Source organism: Nomascus leucogenys, chromosome 21, assembly GCF_006542625.1.
Source record: "Nomascus leucogenys isolate Asia chromosome 21, Asia_NLE_v1, whole genome shotgun sequence".
NCBI classification, from domain to species: Eukaryota; Metazoa; Chordata; class Mammalia; order Primates; family Hylobatidae; genus Nomascus; species Nomascus leucogenys.
The window spans coordinates 49,114,661-49,139,208 of NC_044401.1; the positions used below are offsets into that span (position 1 = coordinate 49,114,661).

Here is a 24,548-nt window from a genome sequence, read left to right on the forward strand (position 1 = left end):
TTGCAGATCCTTTTATCATCTTTTTATCTCTTTCCTTTTTTTCCCTTTTTGAAAAAGAGTCTTGCTCTGTCGCCCAGGCTGGAGTGCAGTGGCGTGATCTCGGCTCACTGCAACCTCCGCCTCGTGGGTTCAAACGATTCTCCTTCCTCAGCCTCCTGAGTAGCTGGGATTACAGGCGCATGCCACCATGCCTGGCTAATTTTGTTTTGTTTTTTGTTTTTTTGAGACGGAGTCTCGTTCTGTCACCTAGGCTGGAGTGCAGTGGCACAATCTCGGCTCACTGCAACCTCCACCTCCTGGGTTCAAGCCATTCTCCTGCCTCAGCCTCCTGAGTAGCTGGGACTACAGGTGCGTGCCACCACGCCCAGCTAATTTTTCATATTTTTAGTAGAGACGGGGTTTCACCGTGTTAGCCAGGCTGGTCTCGATCTCCTGATCTCATGATCCACCCACCTCGGCCTCCCAAAGTGCTGGGATTATAGGCATGAGCCACCGTGCCCAGCAATTTTTGTATTTTTAGTAGAGACAGGGTTTCATCATGTTAGCCAGGCTGGTCTTGAACTCCTGACCTTGTGATCCACCCACCCGGGCCTCCCAAAGTGCTGTTACTACAGGCATGAGCCACCACGCCCAGCCTTTTCTATTTTTAGTAGAGACGGGGTTTCACCATGTTGGCCAGGCTGGTCTCGAACTCCTGACCTCATGATTTGCCCACCTCGGCCTGCCCTTCTTTCGATTTGAAACTTGCCCCCACTATCTTCATCTGATCTCTATCTTGAAATGTGATACCAGACCTTAGAGTGTGACATTTAAACTTTGACCAGTCAAAGTGGTTCCTGGGGAGAAAGGTAGGGGAATAGTGGGGCTCCACATATAATGGATAGTTTGGGGTATACCTCTCAGTGCTGATTATGATGGAAGACAGAACTCCAAGTCATCTTATACTGCCCCTAACTAGCACTAGTCAAGAACTTCCTAGATGAATGCTGGTGGGCTGAGATACACCGTCTTCACAGTCCAGCCATGGGCATGAGGCTTTTGGCAGAGAAACAGCTTGACCCTCTGCATAGGTCATGGGACCTGGGGTGTGTGCCTAGCAGATCATCCTCTAGTCTGGCTCCTATTCCCATACTGTTCTTGTAGCCAGAAACAGACTCTGAAGCCATCGAAGATGGTCACTTTCAAGAGCGTAGGCCTTGTTAGCAAATCCTGCCCTGTAGGACAGTAGTCAGGTCTGGTATTTCCTTTTGGTTAGTGGTCTTGGGTGTAATACCATCTGTTGAGAAAGAGAACAATTGACAGCCAAGCATCTGGAAATAGGGGGATAGCTGGATTACCTTGCCTAGGAGCTATAACCTGCTGCTTCTCTCACTGTCTTCTGGACTCTGTTCTGTTACTCATCTCTGTATTTGGCATACCTTAAGATGGTAGCTAATCATTTACTAATCATCTACTGTATTCTAGTCACTGTCCTGAGCATTTTATTCATTCAGTCTTCACAGCATTCTTAAGACATAAGAGCCATCATCGCTATATTCCCTATTCCAACAGAGAAATTAAATGACTGGCTCAAGGTCATATAGCTGAATTAATAAGCGGCAAAACCAGAATAGAAATCTCTGTGGCCTGGGTTCATATCTGCTGCTTAAGTCACTCCCACTGTAGGCACTGCTGTCAGCCTTGCCTTCAAAAGATAGGTGGTTAAAGAGGAAACTAACAAGTAGTTCTTCTGAGTCCCATTCATTTTCTGGAAGTCACTGAGTCATACCCTGGCAAATGAGAGGCAATTACGGCAGGAGCCCTGTCTTGATGAGTAGATAGACCATGCTGTGGCAAGTCCTGGAAGACAGTTGAGCAGAGATCAGGCATTTTTCACATCTTCTGGTCATGAGTAGACAAGGCTGCCTGAAAGATCTTCTGGAAAAGAGTAGGCCCTAGAGCTGCAGAGTCAAGTATTCAGACGGTACCCGACATTTAATAAATTTCTACTTGGTGTTGAGCATACAGTGGGGAGTAAAACTGTCTTCATGGAGATTATTAGAAAAGGGATAGAACAGATTAATATAGTACATAAAAATGTCAATTAGGGGTAAGTGCTCTGAAGAAAAAGCAAGCAGAGTAACGGGCTAGAGAGCAAATGAGGGGTTATGCTGCTTTAGATAAAGCAGTCACGTCTTTGAGAAAGTGATACTGAAGCAGCAACCTGAATGAAGCAAGGACCAAGCTGTTGAGTAAGTTGGAGCATTAGTTCAAATTGCCGATCCATTCAATTGATCCACCACCCAAGCGAGAGAATACATTCTCTCCAACAGCTTGCAGGGGCAGGATGGCCCTGCTGTGCTGTTCTGCCTAGCTCTTGGGTCCAGAGTTCTGGTGAGTGATACTGTTCTTTGTCAGGGCCCCCTGGGTGGAAAGAAGATAACTAGCAGGAAGGTTCAGGGCCCTGCACTGTTGGGGCTGCTCAGACATTTGTGCAAGGGAGGTGTTTTGCCTTGGTGTTTCCATCACACTCACAGTGATTTCTCCTTTTCCCCCTTTAGTTTGAAGGATGACCTCTAGGAAGAAAGTGTTGCTGAAGGTTATCATCCTGGGAGATTCTGGGTAAGTTTCTCATGAATTTGAGCTAACAGATTGGCTCAGAGCTAAGCCTCTCTGCTGCAGAGCCCACACTGTCCGTGCTGCCACTTCCTGCTTTCATAGTGAGGCTTAGGGCCTTACATGTTTCCCTCAGTGGCAGAAATTTAGATGATCCCTTGTTATATAACCTTTTGTTCTCTGGTTTTTAGCATGATTTTTATGGGGAACGGGTGGGTATTTGAACTCAACTAAGGATAGGCATTTTCATGGAATCCCTTTTCTCCAAGCCGGCCAGGCTGGGGAGTCTTCCTTACGTAGATGTAATGCCATTGGCATCTGGCCTAGCAGATGTGCATTCTAAGTGCACCATACAGTATCCTCCTACTGCTGTGCCTGCTTCAGATCTATCTGCAAAAGAGCCTGGGACGGCAGAACTGGGTTCTGATTCTAGATGTGCCACTAACCATGTAGCTAACTCTAATGGCTCTTAAGATTCTGTGGTAGGTTGGGTGAGGTGGCTTATGCCCATAATCCCAGTGCTTTGGAGGCTGAGGGGAGGATTGCTTGAGCCCAGGAGTTTGAGACCTGTCTCTACAAAAAAATTTAGCCAGGTGCCGTACCTGTAGTTCCAGCTGCTGGGGAGGCAGAGGCGAGAGGATGGCTTGAGCCCAGGAGTTTGAGGCTGTAGCAAGCTATGATCATGCCGTTGCACTGAAGTCCGCGTGACAGAGCAAGACCCCAACTCTTAAAATAAAAAGATTCTGTGGTAGGCTTTTCAGACTTGGCATCTGAAGGGACCCATGAAAGCTTTGACTCATTGGAAGCTTATGTATTTTTTAAAATAACAACAATAGCAAATGCAGGTATGCTTCTTTATTCCAAAGTCCCCTGCCCTTCCTTTGAAAAGCCAGAGGTTTTTCTGTCTTGATTGGCTTATTTGAATCACCTGAAGAACCTTTTTTTGTATGTGTGTGAGAGACAGGGTCTCGCTCTGTTGCCCAGACTAGAGAGAATGGTGCAATCACCGCTCACTGCAGCCTCAACCTCCTGGGCTTAAGCCATCCTCCCACCTCAGCCTCCAGAGTAGCTGGGACCACAGGTATGTGCTACCACTCCTGGTTAAATTTTTGTATTTTTTGTAGAGACAGGGTTTCACCATGTTGCCCAGGCTGGTCTCAAACTCCTGGGCTCAAGCAATCCATTCGTCTCGACCTCCCAAAGTGCTGGGATTACAGGCTTGAGCCACCATGCCCAGCCTTTGAAGAACCTTTTATTCACTAGCATTTGCCCAGTCCCAGACCAATGGGCTAGGGCCTAGATTTGTGCTCTCTCTCCTACCCCGCAACTCCATCCCCATCGGGATGGAAAGATAGTGCTTTTAGGCCTGCCTTCCCCAAACTTGTGCAAAAAGTCTCACCAAGCCCTTGTTCGATTGCAGGTTTTGCCACCTCTCCTCTTGTAGATTCTGGCTCAGATGGTCTGGGTTGGAAAACACTGCCTTAGGCTGTCTAGGTACCTCCAGGTTCTTTAACACAAATATGAACATGTTCCTTTGTGGCCAAGAAAGGTGATATCACTGGCTATGGGGGAAGGTTTTTGTATTATCTTTAGGTTACCTTAACCTCATCACACAAAAATCACACGTTGTCTCTTGCTGAGTTTTCTTACTGGAAAACATATTTGGAGGAGCATTCTTTGAGGTAGATTTGTTTTGGTGATATATTGGTGCTTTTTCTGCTTCAGATTTTAAACTTTAAAGCAGCAAATTGTCTGAGTGGTGTATGTCTGCTCAAAGCCAAGGTTTTCCTCCTGGTGTTACTTCATCAAGCTAAATAGCAACCACTAAATGGAGAAACATCTAAGATAGCAGGGATACTGTTGGAATAGCAGAGCAGTCTTAATAGTGAAGCTTCTTTTAGAAAGGAGTATATTTGCTGGCATCCTTCTAGAATGGAAAAAATAATACTAGGCTCTACCATTTGACCTGGCTGTGCCAAAACATGTAAGCAGCTTTTCTACATCTGCCCCACATCTGTACCCTGTATTTTTACCCAGAGAGAAAGCACAAAACTTCAAAAGTGTAATGCTTGGAAGGCTACTGGCATTGCCCTTTGCTGTGAGGACAGTTTCTTGTCTTTCAGTTCAGGCAGATTCTTTTAAATGCTTCAAGTAATTCGTGTCAGTTTCAGGACCCTCCTATTTGACTTATACTTATGGTTTTTCTCCAATTTCAGAGTCGGGAAGACATCACTCATGAACCAGTATGTGAATAAGAAATTCAGCAATCAGTACAAAGCCACAATAGGAGCTGACTTTCTGACCAAGGAGGTGATGGTGGATGACAGACTAGTCACAATGCAGGTAAGCACATGTCTTGGCTGTGCTAACCAGGCCTTGATAGTTCATTTAGTCTGAATCTTTCCTCATGCGTAGACATTTTCCTTCCCTGTTCTTCAAATCTTTTTATCCTATTTGTAGATAATTGGCTGATACTCAGTTAAATTTGAATTTCAGATCAATAGTGAATACTTTTTTAGTATACTTCTAGTGTATCTCAGATACGACTTGCTAAGACACACTAAAATTTCTTCTTAAAAAAACTCAGATTTATCCTTTCTTGTTTTTTGTTGTTGTTTTTGGTTTTGTTGTTTGCTAAATTTGGCAACCTGCAGCTCTCTGTCTTCTGCCTCTCTTGACATCCTTGCCCAGTGCTTTAGGTAAACATCTGTGTCTCACCTCAGTAGCGAGACATAAACTTTCTTTATTTTTTTAACTTCCTGTTTCATACGTAACTTCAAGAGTTGTGTGTCTGTTGAGCCAATCTTTTTTTTATGTATCAGCTTATTAATCTTTCAAGGGTTTCCCTTTCAACAGTTAGGATAAGATACAGATTCTTTCATATGACTTGTTGAAAAGCTTTCACATTCTGGCTATAAACTATTATTCCCTTTTTTTCCCCCATTGAGTCATTTTGTTTGTATATATGTATTACATCCCTAGAAAAGAAACCCCTGAAGGATGGATACCTTGAGCCCAGGAGTTCGAGCCCGCAGTGAGCTGTGACTGCTCCATTATACTCCAGCTTGGGTGACGGAGTGAGACCCTGTCTCTAATTTTAAAAAAAAAGAATACCAGAATTTTCCCTCCTGTATTTTCATCTCTTTCTTCGTGGTCCGTGATGCCAGCTGATGTTGTCAGTACAACCTCACTTTGAAACCAAACTATTGGGATAGGAGTAGATTATTCTGTCATTTTTCTAGATCTTTGAGTCGCACATCAAATCTGGGGCCAGTCATTCCAGGGGCAGTTTTAACCTGCCTGTGAGGTTCACAGTAGTTTTCCCAGCTCTGTGATGACCAATGATTTCATATTTTCAGTGTGATCATGTTTCATCTTCACACTTAGAACCAGACCATGACTTGGGAGCACAGCCTAATAGGAACCTGGTATTTGCCCTTGAGAGCATCAGCCAAGACGTTCGTGCATTATGGAGGCAAGAAAAGATGGTGGAAATAGCTGTTACTCAATTTTTTTTTGTCTCCTTCCAGTCCTTCCGAATCATGTGCTGCTCTTACAGACTTGTGTTGGTGGATATGTCTCTACTTCCAGCAGGGCTTGTATTCCCACCTGAAGTCTCCAACTTTTAGCTCAAATCTTTTGAAACTTCTATCTCTATGGCAGTTGTTCTTTCCTATATACTTCTAGAGGCAAATACAATTCTAATCCCACTGTAGTCCTAGAAAGTACCTGGCAAATAGTGGGGGCTTGCTGAAATGTGTGAATGATGTAGGTTAAAGGTAGAAATTTGTACACGTGTTGACCTTGAGCCATGGCATGCTCCTAGAGGATCAGGACTCTTAATTGACTCACACTTCTAGGACAGAGCTAGTATGAATCTGTCATCCTCACCTCACCTACACACAAACACCTAGAGATCTTCAAAATGTAACTACAGTTTAAGCAAGTCAAGTTTGAGAGTAGAACTGGAAAACCTTGGCCCAAGGAATTGGCAAAGCTTGTGTCTGCAGTTGTTGGAGAATCTCAGTCCCACTCCACATGTACAGAAATCTTTGTCTCAAAGGATTTAACATAAATCCCTGTCATTCCTGGCAAAAACAAGGGTAAGGCCACTCTGTTAGGGACATTTACTACCGCAGGAGAGAAGATGAGTTCATAACCACATGAGGAAATAATGTACCACAGGAGATGTTCACAATGACTAGAGATGTTCTAAAAAGAAATAGAAACCATAATGGAAAGGGATACTATAAAAAAACGAGGATATGGAAAACTTAGAACTTCAAGAAGTGAAAAAATAGTATTGAAATAAGCTAAATGAACAGTTAAACTGTAGATTAAATGCAGCTGAAAAAAGCAGTAAGCTGTAAGAGCTGAGCAAATTTTCTAAAAGAAGACTTAAAATTGTAGAAGACCGAAAAGCAAAATCTTAAGAGCAACTATAGAAAAAAAAGACATGACTTATAAAGGAACAACAGACTGACGAATTCTCAACAGAAGGCAGAAGGGAGTAGAATTACTTTAAGGAGCTGGGGTAAAGGCCCATCTGAAGATTCTCCATGTGTCGCAGCAAGGCTCAGACTGCGTTTTGCTCAGGGAAAATAGAACTTCTCCAGCTGAGCTGTAAACCACGTAGCCATGTGGGCCAGCGAATTCAGGAATCAGAGTTTGGCCCCTGCTGGGTTAGGGGTTGTCATAACAGTCCTGTCTGTACTACTAAGCTGGGACCTTGGGGCGCTGCACTCCTGAAATAAACCGCATCAGGAGATCCACAGGGCACTGAGTGAGGTGAGGAAAGAGTGGAAAAACATAACAAGTTCCCAAGAGATTGAAGCAAAATGATGGCCCTTGTGCTCTTGCAGCCAGCTTCAGATACTAGAAGTAAATGAAAATCGTTGTCTCTGGACAAAGGCGTCATTATCCTGATCTTGAGGAATCCTCATGTGTTTTTCGAGGGCTTTTAGCAGCTTGCAGTAAAACATAATCAAAATAAAACAAGGCACCACAAGAAAGAACCAGTGGAAACTTCCCTGGTAATTCCAGAGTGTTTTTTATATTTAAAGAAATAAGGAGGATACAGAGTTTCAGTTATATGAGATGAATAAATCCTAGAGATCTGTACAGCATAGTGCCTGTAGTTAACAATACTATATTGTACACTTAAAAATTTGCATGCTGGATGCGGTGGCTCATGCCTGTAATCCTAGTGCTTTGGGAGGCCAAGAGAGGAGTTCGAGACTAGCCTGGGCAAAATAGCAACATTTCATCTCTACAAGAAAATTTTTTGAAAGAATTTACTAAGAGGACCTTATTTTAAGTGTTCTTATCACAAAAAGTAATCATAAGAGGATGGGAGGAAACCTTTTGATGAGTAGGTTTGTGGCCTACATTATAGTGATGGTTTTCTCTCCAAACTCATTGAGTTGTATGCATTAGATCATAAGATGTGTGCAGCCTTTGTATGTCAGCCATACCTCACTAGAGGGGCTTTGGTTAAAAATAATCTTTTATCTGCAGGGAAGAAATGAAACAGTTAACATTGATGGGGGGAGAAAATGAAGCACAATCAATGAAATTTGGAAATTCAGAGAATGCTGCTAAAGCATAGCAGATTGGCCACACCAGAAAAGGGCTGGAAGAATGAAAGAAAAATGGCAGGAAATATGAAAGAGATAAGTGAAAGTCAGAAGGTTGGACCTACTTTTAATCAGTCTCAGAAGGTGTAAAGAGAGAATAATAGATCAAAGATGATATTTGCTGAGAATTTTCGAGAATTGGTGTGGCACCAGTCCACTGACTCGAGAAGCCCAAATTCCGGGAAGGATAAAAAGAATTCTGTGTAAGTCATAATGAAATTTAAAAAAAAAAAAAAAAAGACTTAAAAATAGACTGAGGAAAACCTGACAAGCACAGCACTGAGGCTGCCAGGTGACTCTTGGCAGTAGCAGCAGAGCCCAGCAGGCAGTGGGGTATGTTGGGTAAGAGACGGGCAGCACAGTGTTCTGTCTCTGCTGAAATAACCCTCCTGAATGAAAGAGTACATTTTTAAGGGCCAGTGGCAGAAGTTCTAAAGGATAACTCCAGGCAGAAAGTGATTTCATGTAGATAGGTCTGAAGGAAGAACACGTCAATAGTATACTTGTATCTATTTTTGGAATCATGAGTATGTAACATCCAAAGTAATATGAGGAAACAAAGATCAGAACTGTGTAATCTAATGTGTAGGGAAAGATTAGTGACTGCTGTGTTTCTTGTTTTTTAAAGTTCTCTATACTGTTCAGAATGAATCTGGAAATTGATTCGTATCTTAGATGGAATCAAATAGGCATGACAAATTTCCAGGGAACATATTGTGAGTTCGTAGTAATTTAAACAGTGATATTAGTATAGTAATACACAGAGCACAGGAACAGAGGGCACAGGGTGCACCTGTCTGGTAATACATGGGGAGAAGGGTGTTGTAGGCTACATATTTTATTTATTTATTTATTTATTTATTTATTTATTTATTTATTTATTTATTTTCGAGACAGAGTCTCACTCTGTCGCCCAGGCTGGAGTGCAGTGGCGCAATCTTGGCTCACTGCAACCTCTGCCTCCTGGGTTCAAGCAATTCTCCTGCCTCAGCCTCCCGAGTAGCTGGGACTCCAGGTGCATGCCACCATGCCCAGCTAATTTTTTGTATTTTTAGTAGAGATGGGGTTTCACCATGTTAGCCAGGATGGTCTTGATCTCCTGACCTCATGATCTGGCTGCCTCAGCCTCCCACAGTGCTGGCATTACAGGCGTGAGCTACCACACCTAGCCTGTTTTTTATTTTTTTTTTTTGAGACAGGAGTCTCGCTGTCACCGGGCTGGAGTGCAGTGGCCTGATCTCGGCTCACTACAACCTCCGCCTCCCCGATTCAGGCGATTCTCCTGCCTCAGCCTCCTGAGTAGCTGGGATTACAGGCGCCTGCCACCATGCTTGGCTAATTTTTTATATTTATTTTTAGTAGAAACGGGGTTTCACCATGTTGGCCAGGCTGGTCTCGAACTCCCGACCTCAGGTGATCCACCTACCTTGGCCTACCAAAGTGCTGGGATTACAGGCGTGAGCCACTGCACTCAGCCAGTAAGGTAAATAAGTGGGACTAGGACAGGGCTTTACATTCTAGCTTGGGGGAACCAGGGGATTCAAGACCTGAAGGTGGAAAAAATACAAAGTGAAAACTTTAAAAATGAAAATAGTGAATACTTTTCACCTTTGGCATTTGAAAATACAGAAAGTACAAATCATAAAATGTTGAAGATTGATAATAGATTACATTAAACATCTGAATAACAAGATTCCCAGACTAACAAGAACAAAACACACAAGCAGGTGAAAAAGATGATAATGCCTAATAGTATCCAAGCAGTGGGCAACCTGGTGGATGCTAGAATATAGGGAGTGGAGCAGCCTCGGGTTGATGGTAGGAGTGTAGTAATGAGTACAACCTTTTCAGTAGAAACTGCCACTCTGCTCCCCAGTGTCGAACATACACTTATGTAGCAATCCAGAGTTCTGAGTCTGAGTGTATGATCTAGAAAAACTTGCCTCTGGGCATTATGAGAGAGGTGTAATGAGAGTTATCATTGCAGTCTTGCATGGGGAGTGAAAAACTGCAAATAACTCAAATGATCTGGGAAACTAAGTGTAGTCCATTAAGGCAATGGAATATTATATAACTGTTAACTTTTGGGAATGAAAAAAGACAAGTTGCAAAAAGCTGTACAGGATGCTACTGTTTATGTAAGGCATCTCTTCAGGAGCATTTACTTGTGGTGAAGAAGGAAGAAAATGCAATGGGGGAAGGGTTAACTCTTGAAAAAAACGGATTAAAATAACAGTGTTAATTTTTGTCACATCAGAATATTGGGTAGATAGTTATAAGGGTATAATTTTAAATGGAGAAAACAAAACATTTTGAGACAAGCAGGCTGGCTGGTTTCCTGTTTTGATGTGGTCTAGAGAAAAAGAATAAAAGCCCCTTACTCAAGCTGTAGCTTACCTAACTTCCAGACAATCAGCAACAAAAAACCCTGAGAAACTGTTATCACAAGTTCCTGCTTCATGGGGCTAGGGACCTCCCTGGGGTCTCCCAGCATGTGCAGTTAGACTTAAACTTCAACTTATAGTTACCTTTTCCTCATTTTAATGCCAAAAGTCACACCCAGGGTGGAGATTTAACCTGCTAGTGCTACACGCAATTTTTGAAGAAGCATGTTTAGCCACTGTGCATGCACTGGAAAAACCCCTCCTGTATACATACCCTGACATCGCCCCTCCCCACAGGAAAGCCCTTTAAAGTTAACTCCCAGACTGCTTTCAGAGAACAGCTGCCCCTTTCCTTTTGCAGTGCTAGCTCACTATGCACAAGCTAATACACTTTCACTTTCTCTTTGCTATTGTGTCTGGTGATCTCTCTTGATTTCTATCATGGTAGATTCCAAGAACCCAGGTCGCTGTTAACAATTTCAATTAAAATATTAAAAAATTTAAAGATCACAGCCATAGGACTGTACTTGTTGATGTTTTGATAAATATGGCCTTTACTTTTGTAAATTCAAAGTTAAATTAATTTTGATAACTTTCTAGGAACCTGTCAACTTGTTGACTTCTTTTTGATGTATTACTTTGCCTTCTCTGTGTATCTGAGTTCCAGATGATGAATTGGTTCCACCTAACAGTAACAGAGTTCTTATGTAATTCTGCTTGTAGGAGTCTATCTGAAAAAAGCCATTTGAAATACAGAAAAAGCTTTCTATGCTAATGTTCATTGCTGAGTTGTTTATAATGATAGGAAATTGGCAGCAATATTTTCTTAAAAATAGGAATCGATGGTTCACTAAATCTGTTCGGCAGCAGTAAAGTCCAGTGAACCTGCTCTCCCGCGTCACCCCATCTGCTGTTGCCAGAGTGCCCTAGTGCGTGACGGGGTAGAGGGGAGGAATGTGGGAGAATGTGGAGAGTCTCACATGTGCAGTCTAGGATTTCAGCTCCAGAAAACCTCTCTGCGCATATGACTAGAACAAGACGTGAACTCCTTCCTGTGTGGGAGGATGCCAAGTGTTCTTTTGTTTGTTTGTTTGAGAATGGGGTCATTTCTCCGCTGACAGATATGCATACATATTCCGTGTAGAACATTGGAGAACCAGGAGAGCACAGGGATGAATACCACCAGCAGCCCTGATCCTGTTTAGTCTACATGTGTGGACTTTGTTTATTGTATCTGGGCAAGGGAGCATTTAGTGCCCTAACCTGCTGAGAGACAGTGGAATCATTAGAAATAAATTTGTCTTTTTTGCCCTTCATCCTTATATCTGAGTTGTTATCATGTTCATCCGGCTCTGTTTGAGTGCCTGTTACGGATCTAGGGCAGTAAGTATACCCAACCTTGCTCTTAAATTTAGCATGGCAGTGAATGATATGACCAGCTTAAAGCTGGGCAGTAGTACCTGGTTTAATCTTTACTCTGGTGTGTGTTCTCATTGTCTTTCTCTTGATCTCTTTTTGTCAAGAGTTTTTCATTTGTTTTGTTTTTTAATTGAGGTATAATACAAATGAAATATAACATGCTAATCTTTTTTGTTGTTTAGGCAAACTTTTCTCTTTTTTTTTTGAGACAGAGTTTCGCTCTTGTCACCCAGGCTGGAGGGCAGTGGCACGATCTTGGCTCACCGCAACCTCGGCCTCCCAGGTTCAAGCGTTTCTCCTGCCTCAGCCACCCAAGTAGCTGGGATTACAGGCATGCACCACCACGCCTGGCTAATTTTGTATTTTTAGTAGAGACAGGGTTTCTCCATGTTGGTCAGGCTGGTCTCAAACTCCTTACCTCCAGTTATCCACTGTGCCTGGCTAGGCAAACTTTTCATACAGTAAAATGCATAGATTGAACTATATCATTTGTGAGTCATCACCTCACTTCCCTATTGAACTGTATCATTCGTGAGTCATCACCTCACTTCCCTATATTTCCATTGCTCTCAGAAAGTTCCCAGAGTACCTAAGTTTTATTTATAGTTCAAATTTTACACACTTACCTACATGTGACCACTACTTGGATCAAGATATAAGAAATTTCTAGCGCCCTGGAGATTGGACTCAATGTCACTCGCTCATAGACAGACACATATACTTACTCACAATATTTATGAGGATTGTTTCAGATACTCTGGTGCTGAAATTTGCTTCCTGAAGTCTGGTATCATTTGTCTTTGTGGGTGGCCCCACAATCTAGCCGATTTCTCCTGGCACTGCCTTCATACATGCTCCTGGTGCTCTGCCTAGCATTCTCCCAAGGAATAAATGTTTTGTCTCTCACAGATATGGGACACAGCAGGACAGGAACGGTTCCAGTCTCTCGGTGTGGCCTTCTACAGAGGTGCAGACTGCTGCGTTCTGGTATTTGATGTGACTGCCCCCAACACATTCAAAACCCTAGATAGCTGGAGAGATGAGTTTCTCATCCAGGCCAGTCCCCGAGATCCTGAAAACTTCCCCTTTGTTGTGTTGGGAAACAAGATTGACCTCGAAAACAGACAAGTAAGTACCAACGATGATAGATATCGTCACAGACATCTGCTCCCCAGGGGCCTTGTGAATTTGGAGGGTTCTCTGCTAAGCTCACATGGCTCTAGGAGGTGCTGGTGGGAGTCTTCATTACCATATGCCAGCCCTTCAGGCCAACTGCCTTTAAGGACCGGGACCCAGGTGACCTGGGTTAAGTCCCCATCCTGCCCCCAGCTGGCTGTGACTTTGGGCCACTGTCTTGGCTCTCTCAGCTTCAGGTCCCTTTCTGCACTTTGAAGGAGGGAATTCGGTTTTGTCATTCTCAGTAGTGCCCTCCCAGTACCTCCAGGCCATGCCTGGATCTCCATGTGTGCAGAATATTGCTTTGGGCTTTGAGTGAAATTGCTGTACTATAGTTTCAAATATCATTTCTGTTGGAAACATAGACTCTTTGATTAATTACAACTAGGTTTATTTCTGACCATGGATCTTTTCTTCTTAAGTGACTTAGTCCTTATCTCTTGGCTAAAAATGGGCTAGGGGTTGGGGAAGGAATGAGAATGTGTGAGTGGCATGGGTGAATCACACTAGCAGTAATGGTGAAGGGACTATAAACCTTAAGACCAAGCTGCTGGGCATTTCCTGTCCTGGAATCTCTGAGGTCCCAGTAAACACTCTTCATTTCTTCCCAGACTGGCTTCTTACTCCATTCACAAATGGCTTTTAAGTATAACTGAGGGTCAGAAGGTATGAGCTGTAGACAGAGACAGGATTTGAGCTCTCTAGCTGAATCCTAGCTATCCTGAACATAGCCAGCAGGGCGAGTTTGGACGGGTCTGCAGGTCTCCTCCAACACCCTCTTTCCCCATGTCTGTGTCCTCACCTGTACCACCTGTAGACGAGGGGCCATGACACTTCCTGGGGAGGATGGAGTCAGTGCTGGCTGCTTCTGTCATGAGCCTGTGTGCACCCTGCTTCTTCTTTCAGGTGGCCACAAAGCGGGCACAGGCCTGGTGCTACAGCAAAAACAACATTCCCTACTTTGAGACCAGTGCCAAGGAGGCCATCAACGTGGAGCAGGCGTTCCAGACGATTGCACGGAATGCACTTAAGCAGGTGAGTCTCCCACAGCTGACCAGCCCACTCTGGTGATGCCTGACCACTGACCCAGTCCCTGCCTGGCCTCCTGCCCTTAATCTTCTTCCCTAACCCACTCTTGTCTATATAGCCAGAATACCCTATGTGTTCATCTGGGAAGGTTATGACATGTTCTGCTTAAGCTTCCGGAAATCCCACTTTGGGGGCAATAATCTAAAAGATGCAGAGGCTGTGAAGTCTGAGGCTGCCCTTCTTTTACTAGGCTTGTTCTTATTTTCTTTGCTGCAATTAGGAGATCAGGTCACTGGGAGACCCCGAATAGATTGCTGTTTCTATTTAAGGAGGAAATAAACTTGAATATGAATCCCAGCTCTGCTGCCTACCAAGCATTATATCTAGTTTGGGCTTAAAAAAAAAAATTATGGCCGGGCACTGTGGCTCATGCCTGTAATCCTAACACTTTGGGAGGCCAAGGCGGGCTGATCACTTGAGGTCAGGAGTTCGAGACCAGCCTGGCCAACATGGTGAAACCCCCCTCCACTAAAAAATACAAAAAAATTAGCCAGGCCTGGTGGCGGTCGCCAGTAATCCCAGCTACTCGGGAGGCCGAGGCAGGAGAATTGCTTGAACCCAGGCAGCAGAGGTTGCAGTGAGCCAAGATAGTGCCACTGTACTCCAGCCTGGGTGACTGTGTCTAAAAAATAATAAAAAAATAAAAATTATACCCGAACTTCTACTCCCTCACCTGAAAAATGGGAATACCTGCTTTTGCAGGGTGATTGTGAAGATTAAATGAGACTCTCAGCTCTCACATACTGACAGGTAACTTTTTTCCTTAGGAACAGTTAAGTAAACAACACAAGAAGATGTAGGAAAACTATTCAAGGAATACAATACCTAGAATTTCTTATTTACTGTTTCTGTGATTAGATACAACCACTCATGGGAGTTGAAAGTCTGTTGGGGCAGTGGTGATTAAGGCAGGTCACAAGGCCTCATCAGACAGTGTCTGGGGGTGGTCAGTGGTGTGGCAGGTTTGTGGGGATGCATAGAACACTTGAAGCACATGGTGGCTGTGAAGGGCAAGGCAGATTCTGCTGACTCCAGGAAGCTGGCTGAATGAAGGTAATGGCTTTCAGCAGGACAAAGAGTTGTTTAGAATGGTTGCTCCAAGGACCAGGGAAATTCTGGCATGGGTGGGGTCTGCACTAAGTGTTCCAGAATGAAAGGGACAGATCTACTCAATGAGGAAATTGTTCCACCCAGAATGCCAGGAGAGCCCTCAAGTGGTAAGGAACAGACCAAGATGCAGACTTGGCCACCCTCACCCCCAAATAATAAACTGTTGTGTTTTTCTTAATGTTCATATAAGGGAATGGAAATCCAAATATGTGTAGGAAAGTGTTTCCCACCTGTTCCCTGTTGCCTGGCATCACTGTCTTGAGTTTTTCTCTTCCATCACTACTGTCCCTGTTGTCTTTATGCTTTTATTTTTAGAGCTAGCCCCTAAGAAGTTAGATTGTTACGTCGGAGGGTCTATTTTATTATAAGTTAAGGTGCCAGGTTGCTTTCCCCAAGGGGAATAACACTTCAGCAGTGTGGGCTTGCTTGCTTCTACCTCCTTGCCAGCAAGCAATAGGTGTCACCTGTCACTCTGCTGACATTGCCAATCTTTGGGTGTATAAATTGCCACCATCGTGACTACTGGTCCCTCTGAGTCCCCCTCCCTGGGGCTTAGCCATTTGGATTTTCTCTGCTGCACACAGCTGGCACACAGCACATGGTTGGGCCTCTCTCAGTTCTCATGAGCTGTTGGTGAATTGAAGTTAACTCTACTTGCATCTCAAGTGACTTTTCCAACTCTGTGGTCTTTTTAAGTCCTTTGAACATAGGAAAAAAATAATTTTTTATTTGGTTATGTCATTTTAAGTTTCTATGTTTCCTGTGTCTACATCAGATTTTTCTGTAATTCAGCTGGAATTTGTTGTGGCTTATGGCAGGAAAGAGAGACTCGCCTTTTCTCTCGAGAGCTCAGCCAGTTGTTTAAAATCATTCGGCTATGTTACACAAGCCGTTTCTCTCCCTGAATAGACCGTGGCCTGTTCTAAATGCTCATATGTGCTGGGATCTGTTTCTGGTCTCTCCAGTCTGTTCTGGTGATGTCCGTGCCATGTTCCCTTATCTGGACTGTGTTGATTTGACTGCTTGATGAGGCAACTTTCCTCTTGCCACATTCTTTTTTTTTTTTTTGAGACGGAGTCTTGCTCTCTTCCCCGGGCTGGAATGCAATGGCGTGATCTTGGCTTACTGCAACCTCCGCATCCCAGGTTCAAGCAGTTCTCCTGCCTCAGCCTCCCGAGTAGTTGGGATTACAGGCATCCGCCACCATGCCCAGCTAATTTTGGTATTTTTTAGTAGAGATAGGGTTTCACAATGTTGGCCAGGCTGGTCTGGAACTCACATTGTGATCCGCCCGCCTCAGCCTCCCAAAGTGCTGGGGTTACAGGCGTGAGCCACCGTGCCCGGCCTGCCACATTCTGTTTTAATAATTTTGTTTCAGTTCCACCATTTTCCTCTCTTACCTTCCACACCCCAAATAAAACTGTTGGGATTTTGACTGGAATTTTTTTCTTCAAGCCAACTTTTTTTCTCATTGATTGCAGTTTTGTTGTGGCTGTTGCATTAGTCTGCTCAGGCTGCGTTAACAAAACCCCATGGCTTGGGAGGGTCCAACAACAGACATTTTGTTTTCTCACAGTTCTGGAGGCTGGAAGTCCATGAGCAAGGTGCTGGCACATGTTTCTGGTGAGGGCGCTCTTCTGGGCTCACAGACTGCTATCTTCTCAATGTGTCCTCCCATGCCCTTTCCGCTATGTGCACAGAGAGAGGACACATGAGCAAGGTGTCTCTGGTGTCACCTCTTCTTATAAGGACACGAATTCTCTCAGATCAGCGCCCCACCCTGCAACCTCATTTAACCTTCATTCCTTCCTTACTCCAAATACAGCCATCTGAAGGGTTAGTGCTTCAACACAGGAATTTTGGAGGAACACAAAACATTCTGCCCAGCCAGGTGCAGTGGCTCACGCCTGTAATCCCAGCACTTTGGGAGGCTGAGGTGGGTGGATCACCTGAGGTCAGGAGTTCAAGACCAGCCTGGCCAACATTGTGAAACCCCATCTCTACTAAAAATACAAAAAATTAGCTGGGCATGGTGGTGGGCACCTGTAATCCCAGCTACTTAGGATGCTGAGGCAGGAGAATTGCTTAAACCTGGGAGGTGGAGGTTGCAGTGAGCCGAGATTGCACCATTGGACTCCAGCCTGGGCAAGAAGAGTGAAACTCCATCTCAAAAAAAAAAAACAAAAAACAAACAACAAACATTCCACCCATGATACTATTTTAGGTCTTGTTTCTGTTCCTTCAGTAAGATTGATTGATTCTTTTTTTTTTTTTTTTTTTTTTTTAAGAGACAGGGTCTTGTTCTGTCAGTCAGGCTGATATGCAGTGGTGCAATCATCACTCACTGTAGCCTCCAACTTCTGGGCTCCAGCGATCTTCCCACCATAGCCTCCTAAGTAGGTAGGACTAGAGGCACACCCAGGCTATAATTCATTTATAACAGGATCCTTTGCCTTTCACAGTAAACATATTCCTAGGTACTGGTGGGAATATAAAATGTCGCTATTTTAACAGCCAAAAAGTAAGAACAACTCAAATGTCCATCAACTGATAAGTGAATAAACAAAGGGCAGCTTATCCATGCATTCTAATATTATTCAGCTATAAGAAGGAATGAAGTAGTGACACATGCTGTCATTATGGGTGCTAAGTGAAGGAAGCCAGTTGCAAAAAGACTGTATGTTGTACAATTCCATTTCAGTGAAATGTCTGGCCCGGATGCAGTGGCTTATGCCTGAAGTCACAGCACTTTGGGAGGCTGAGGTCGGAGGATCGCTTGAAACCAGGAGTTTAAGACCATCTTGGGCAACATGGCAAGGCCTCATCTCTACTAAAAATTAAAAATTAGCTAGGTGTGGTGGCATGAGCTTATAGTTCCAGCTACTTGGGAGGCTGAGACTGGAGGATTGTGTGAGCCCAGGAGTTAGAGGCTGCAGTGAGCTGTGATCATGCCATTGCACTCCAGCCTGGGCGACAGAGCAAGACTCTGCCTCAAAAAAAAAAAGGAAGAAAGAAATCACAGTCCACTAGAAGAAATGGGGAAAATTAAAATAAATAAATAATGTTTAAAAATTAAGTGTCCAGAATAATAGGCAAGTCTGTTGAGACAGAAAGTAGATGAGTGGTTGCTGGGTCCAGGATGGTGTAGAATGGGAGTGGGAAGGAACTACTAATGGGCATAGGGTTTTTTGAGGGGGTGATGAGAGTATTTTAAACTTAATGTTGATGGCTGCCCAACTTTCTGAATATACTAAAAACCATTGAATTGTACACTTTATGGCATGTGAGTTAAAACCCAGTAAAGCTATTAGGAGTGCAATGGCACCATCTTGGCTCACTGCAACCTTGACCTCCCGGGTTCAAGCAATTCTCCTGCCTCAGCCTCCTGAGTAGCTGGGATTATAGGTGCTTGTCACCATGCCTGGCTAATTTCTGTATTTTTGGTACAGACGAGGTTTCACCATGTTGGCCAGACTGATCTTGAACTCCTGACCTCAGGTGATCCACCTGCCTCGGCCTCCCAAAGTGCTGGGATTACAGGCGTGAGCCACCATGCTCAGCCAAAGCTGTTATTTTTTTAAGTATGTATTCCTAGATGTTTTATACTTTTATAGTTATTGTGAATGGAATGATTTTTTTCCTAGATAACTTTTAATGAATAGAAACAGTTCCTGCTTTATCTCCAAATTCTAGAACAGTCACTGGCACACAAGTGCTCAGTGTTTAAGCGACACTGTTTTCCTGCACGCAAAAGTAGAATGCTGCTCCTCATTGGAAACATGTTACTTTGGCAAAGTCCCACTAAAATGACCATAGTCCATCTGCTTTGATTGTCACAGATGGTGATAAAATTCATTCACAGCTGCCTTTCTAGGCCTGCAGCATTTGGGAGACAAAACTCTGCTAAACCTTTGGAAGAAAAAAGAGACCAGAGGCCATTGGTCCCGAAAATGGATGGAAGATGGGGAGGTAGAAGAAGTGTTCCAGGCTGAGAGGGCAGCTCACACTCAGCACCAGCCACTTCACCTCGTGCACACACTGGCTGAGGGTTGTCAGATGTTTGAGAAAAGCTAGAAATCCAGACCATTGTTAACCATTGGCAACTATAGGGAACATACAGAAAGCATCTGAACTGGATGTGGTCCCAGAGCTCCCAGATCATGATCTGATCAAGAACATCCATGAACTTCTGTCCTGATTGCTCAGTGCAGACTGCTGCTTCTCCTGGCAAGACTCCTCTCTTCACATTGACCTGGAGTTGTCACAAAATCTGTTTTTCTCTTGCTACTCCCCTGAGCATGGCACCTTCTGCCAGAGCGCTCCCTTAACTGTGTGGGCAGGCTCTGCTCCACAGCTCCCTGCCCACTCTGCTCAAGCCGAAGTGAGCCCCTCCTGAGCAGAAAGGGCCCGTAATGAGGGCTGAAATGTTCTATTTCGTGAGTAACCAACCTTTCTCTGTCTCCTTGTCCAGGAAACGGAGGTGGAGCTGTACAACGAATTTCCTGAACCTATCAAACTGGACAAGAATGACCGGGCCAAGGCCTCGGCAGAAAGCTGCAGTTGCTGAGGGGGCAGTGAGAGTTGAGCACAGAGTCCTTCACAAACCAAGAACACACGTAGGCCTTCAACACAATTCCCCTCTCCTCTTCCAAACAAAACATACATTGATCTCTCACATCCAGCTGCCAAAAGAAAACCACATCAAACACAGTTACACCCCACATATCTCACACACACACACACACACACACACACACACACACACACACACACAGATCTGACGTAATCAAACTCCAGCCCTTGCCTGTGATGGCTCCTTGGGGTCTGCCTGCCCGCCTACATGAGCCTGCGAGTAATGGCAGCAGGACAAGCCAGCGGTGGAAGTCATTCTGATATGGAGTTGGCATTGGAAGCTTATTCTTTTTGTTCACTGGAGAGAGAGAGAACTGTTTACAGTTAATCTGTGTCTAATTATCTGATTTTTTTTTAACAGTCTTGTGGTCTTTTTACCCCCCCGCCCTTTCCCCTCCCTCCTTGAAGGCTACCCCTTGGGAAGGCTGGTGCCCCATGCCCCATTACAGGCTCACACCCAGTCTGATCAGGCTGAGTTTTGTATGTATCTATCTGTTAATGCTTGTTACTTTTAACTAATCAGATCTTTTTACAGTATCCATTTATTATGTAATGCTTCTTAGAAAAGAATCTTATAGTACATGTTAATATATGCAACCAATTAAAATGTATAAATTAGTGTAAGAAATTCTTGGATTATGTGTTTAAGTCCTGTAATGCAGGCATGTAAGATGGAGGGTTGAACCCTGTTTGGATTGCAGAGTGTTAACTCAGAATTGGGAAATCCAGCTAGCGGCAGTATTCTGTACAGTAGACACAAGAATTACGTGCGCCTTTTATCAAAGACTTAAGAGCCAAAAAGCTTTTCATCTCTCCAGGGGGAAAACTGTCTAGTTCCCTTCTGTGTTTAAATTTTCCAAAAGGTTGATTTGCATAATACAGTGGTATGTGCAATGGATAAATTGCCGTTATTTCAAAAATTAAAATTCTCATTTTCTTTCTTTTTTTCCCCACTGCTCCACACTTCAAAACTCCCCTGTTAGATCAGCATCCTACTGTGAGAGTAAAAGGAAAACCCTAACAGATCTGTCCTAGTGATTTTACCTTTGTTCTAGAAGGCGCTCCTTTCAGGGTTGTGGTATCCTTAGGTTAGCGGAGCTTTTTCCTCTTTTCCCCACCCATCTCCCCAATATTGCCCATTATTAATTAACCTGTTTCTTTGGTTGGAATCCTGGCAGTTCTGCTCCCTTCCTAGGATCTGCCCCCACATTGTAGCTTGCTTAACGGAGCACTTCTTCTTTTTCCAAAGGTCTGCATTCTAGGGTGTGGGCTGAGTTCTTCTGTAAAGAGATGAACGCAATGCCAATAAAATTGAACAAGAACAATGATCATCTGCCTTTGCCATGTCTTTTTTTCCTTCTTCGAGAGCCTTGGCTCAGTAGAGACCACATGAGCTAATCATAGCCAATGCCTTATCAAGCAAGAGAGCCCTCCATAAATGGGCACGTGTGGTGCTTCGAGGCAGAAAGGCCCTCTCGTATCTGGTCCTGTAGTGCCTGTCCCTAGTTTTGTTTTTTTTTGTTTTTTTTTGGGGGGGGAGGGGGGAGGGGTGTATTTTAATCACAGTGTTGGAGGTTGAGGACCATGGATGGAGAAAGCATTGTCCCTTTAGAAGAGCAGCCACAAACTGCTGGGAACTCTGAGCCATGCATATCCTGTAGGTGTAACTGTAACCTAGTCATGTGTTACGTGTTTTATTTTTAGTTGACCTAGTTGCTAACACTTAGATACGTAATTCTGCATTTGTCACAGGAGAGGAAGATTTGGCAGCAGAGGCTCTGTATTCCAACATATGTAAGCCCCTACCTGGAATGGAATAGATGCCACTTAGAGCAATTTTATTAAAATAGTAGTAGTTCAGGTCATGGGTCACTTTAGGTTTTGCAGAAGTGCCTCATTGACTTAGATCTTGAATTCTACTTTGCTACACTTTTCTACATTTCCACTTTTCTGTCTCCTCAGCTGGTTTCTTTCCTCATGGCTCCTCTTGGCATGTACTTTATGTGTTAAAAATAGCATAGTTTAGAAGCTCAGATGCTGCACAATGTGAGATTATCCACAGTGCAATTCCACCCTGGCTGGTGGTGCATGGCTTAAGTCTTCTCTGGTTGTATATTTTGTTTGGGCCTCATCAGATGTTTGTCCTCTAGAGGAGCAGAGTTCTCTGCAGCTTGGGGCCCAGTGACTGGGCCACAGTGTGTGGACCCTTGTGTGATGCCCACCTCTGCAAATCAGGCATCTATTCCTCTATGTTCCACTGGTCTTGACCTTGTATATGACATTAAAATGGACCTTGACTTCTGACCTGCTTGACCGTTATCCTAAAACTGGTGATCATCCTGACATTAACCTGCCTTAGCTTGAGATGAATGTAATCTTTAATTGACTCTGATTTCAACCATTGTCCTTATCATAACTTACCCTAATTTTAATGGCTTTGGCTTTGAACTGGCTTTGACTTTACCCTAAACATGATCACTGTTGAATGACCTTGACTCTGACCCACCTCCTGACCCTAATCATCACCTGACTTTGAAGTTAACATGGAACCCTACCGTGACAATAGGTCTTACTCTCTGACCTGGGACTAATTAGTCTCATGTCCCATCAGCCTGATGGCTGAGCTTGGTGTCATATTTTAACCCTAAATTGTATAATGTTCATCTAAGGGATTCAGCTTAACCACAATAGGAAGCCATGGCTGAGACTGAGTTCTGCATCAACACAGTGCCTTTTTCTATGTACCTATTTAGATTCAGCATAAGCATGTGTTTTCTCTCAAAAGAGGGGAACTTGTCATTTTGCTGGAATAAGCAGTAAGGATTTACTTTTGAGAAGAATATCTGGGACTGAGTTTGTCTGCAGTACTATGGATTGTTTGGGTTCATTTGTATTTGCCTCGAGGTGAGAATGAGAGATGAGTGTGTTGCTGGGTTAGCATCCATCTCAGTTTGCACTAACAAGTATTCAGAAGTTACTTTTGGCAAGGCACTCTGGCTCACACCCGTAATCCCAGCACTTTGGGAGGTCGAGGTGGGTGGATCACCTGAGGCCAGGAGTTTGAGACCAGCCTGGGCAACATGGCAAAACCCCGTCTCTGATAAAAATACAAAATTTAGCCGGGCATGGTGGTAGGCGCCTGTAGTCTCAGCTACTTGGGAGGCTGAGGCAGGAGAATCGCTTGAACCTGGAAGGCAGAGGTTGCAGTGAGCCAAGATTGTGCCACTGCACTCCAGCCTGGGCAACAGAGTGAGATTCCATCTCACAAAAAAAAAAAAAAATGTTTTGGAAAGGACATCTGGGAATGAGTTTGTTGTACTAATATGTACTTGTTTCAGTAGTACTCCTTCTTCAGATCCCAGCTTATTCTGCCTCCACGTGAGTGTGTGTTGCTGTGCCGACTTTCATCTCCCCCAATAAACTATGAGGAGTTGGTTTTAATAAGAATGCCTGAGTTTGTTGTACTAACAGGAATTCTCATCCAAACTCCTGCTCAGGTTCATTGATTCCTCTCATCTTTTAGTAAGAATATGCCTTTGAGATTAATGTGTATTGCATTGCTTACATTGATGTCAGTTAACACTGACCAACAATAAGATTTCACCTTAAGATAAATGTCTGAGACAAAGCTTTTTTGCACTGAAAATGATGCCTTCCAATAGCATGAAGTAGGTGCATCTTGGTTCACTCTACCTTGCAGTAAGAACGTGCCCTAGAGAGGAATGTGTGTGTCCTGCTTACCTTCCTCTCAGTTGTCACTCGCATGCAATTAGGAGTTACATGAATCAAATGATTGAGACTGGATGTACTTGTACTAATATGGATTCTTTTCATCACCACATTAGACTCATTCTAATCGATTTACACTTAACAATCATCCTGACCGTGATCCCCTTGAGGTGACCTTGGATTAACTTTGAAACTGACCCATGTGTCCTGACCTTGACTTTTTTTTTTTCTTTTTTTCTTTTTTTTTTTTGAGACGGAGGCCCAGGCTGGAGTGCAGCGATCTTGGCTCACCGCAACCTCCGCCTCCCAGGTTCAAGTGATTCTCCTGCCTCAGCCTTCTGGGTAGCTGGGATTACAGGTGTGCACCACCACACCTAGCTAAACTTTGTATTTTTTAGTAGAGAGGGGGTTTCACCATGTTAGCCGGGCTGGTCTCGAACTCACGACCTCAAATGATTCACTCACTTTGTCCTCCCAAAGTGCTGGGATTACAGGTGTGTTGATCCTGATCTTGAATCTCATATACAGTCATCGTGACCTTAAGCTGAAATAAGCATGAACTTGACCTTGAATTTGAATCTAGCCCTAATTCTGACCCTTGTCTTCACCCTAACCGTCACCCTGACCATGTTTTGCCCTCATTTTAAACTTGTCCTTGAAACTGACTTTGATTGATTTTGAATCCAGTACACTGATGCTTTTCATGGCCCTGAATCTGAATCTGAAGCCAACCCTGAACATTGTCCTGGCCATAAGTTTATACTTCCCCTAAGTTTAT

At 43.9% G+C, this 24,548-nt stretch overlaps 1 protein-coding gene across 4 annotated transcripts in view; it reads left to right on the forward strand.

Annotated features, from left to right (window-relative positions):
• The window catches only part of RAB7A (RAB7A, member RAS oncogene family), a 78,475-nt gene extending 57,105 nt beyond the window's left edge, over positions 1 to 21,370 (forward strand). For 3 of the 4 annotated variants that reach the window (XM_003279898.4, XM_030802101.1, XM_030802100.1), the window contains exons 2-6: positions 2,541 to 2,601; positions 4,812 to 4,938; positions 12,944 to 13,162; positions 14,117 to 14,245; positions 19,881 to 20,967. In XM_003279898.4, the coding sequence (XP_003279946.1) occupies positions 2,549 to 2,601; positions 4,812 to 4,938; positions 12,944 to 13,162; positions 14,117 to 14,245; positions 19,881 to 19,976 (624 nt within the window). In that variant the 5' untranslated portion in view covers positions 2,541 to 2,548 and the 3' untranslated portion in view covers positions 19,977 to 20,967. Of the gene's footprint in view, positions 1 to 2,540; positions 2,602 to 4,811; positions 4,939 to 12,943; positions 13,163 to 14,116; positions 14,246 to 19,880 lie in introns of all 4 variants that reach the window. The other variant, XM_030802102.1, reaches the window with a different exon arrangement.
• Positions 21,371 to 24,548: the final 3,178 nt, after the last annotated feature.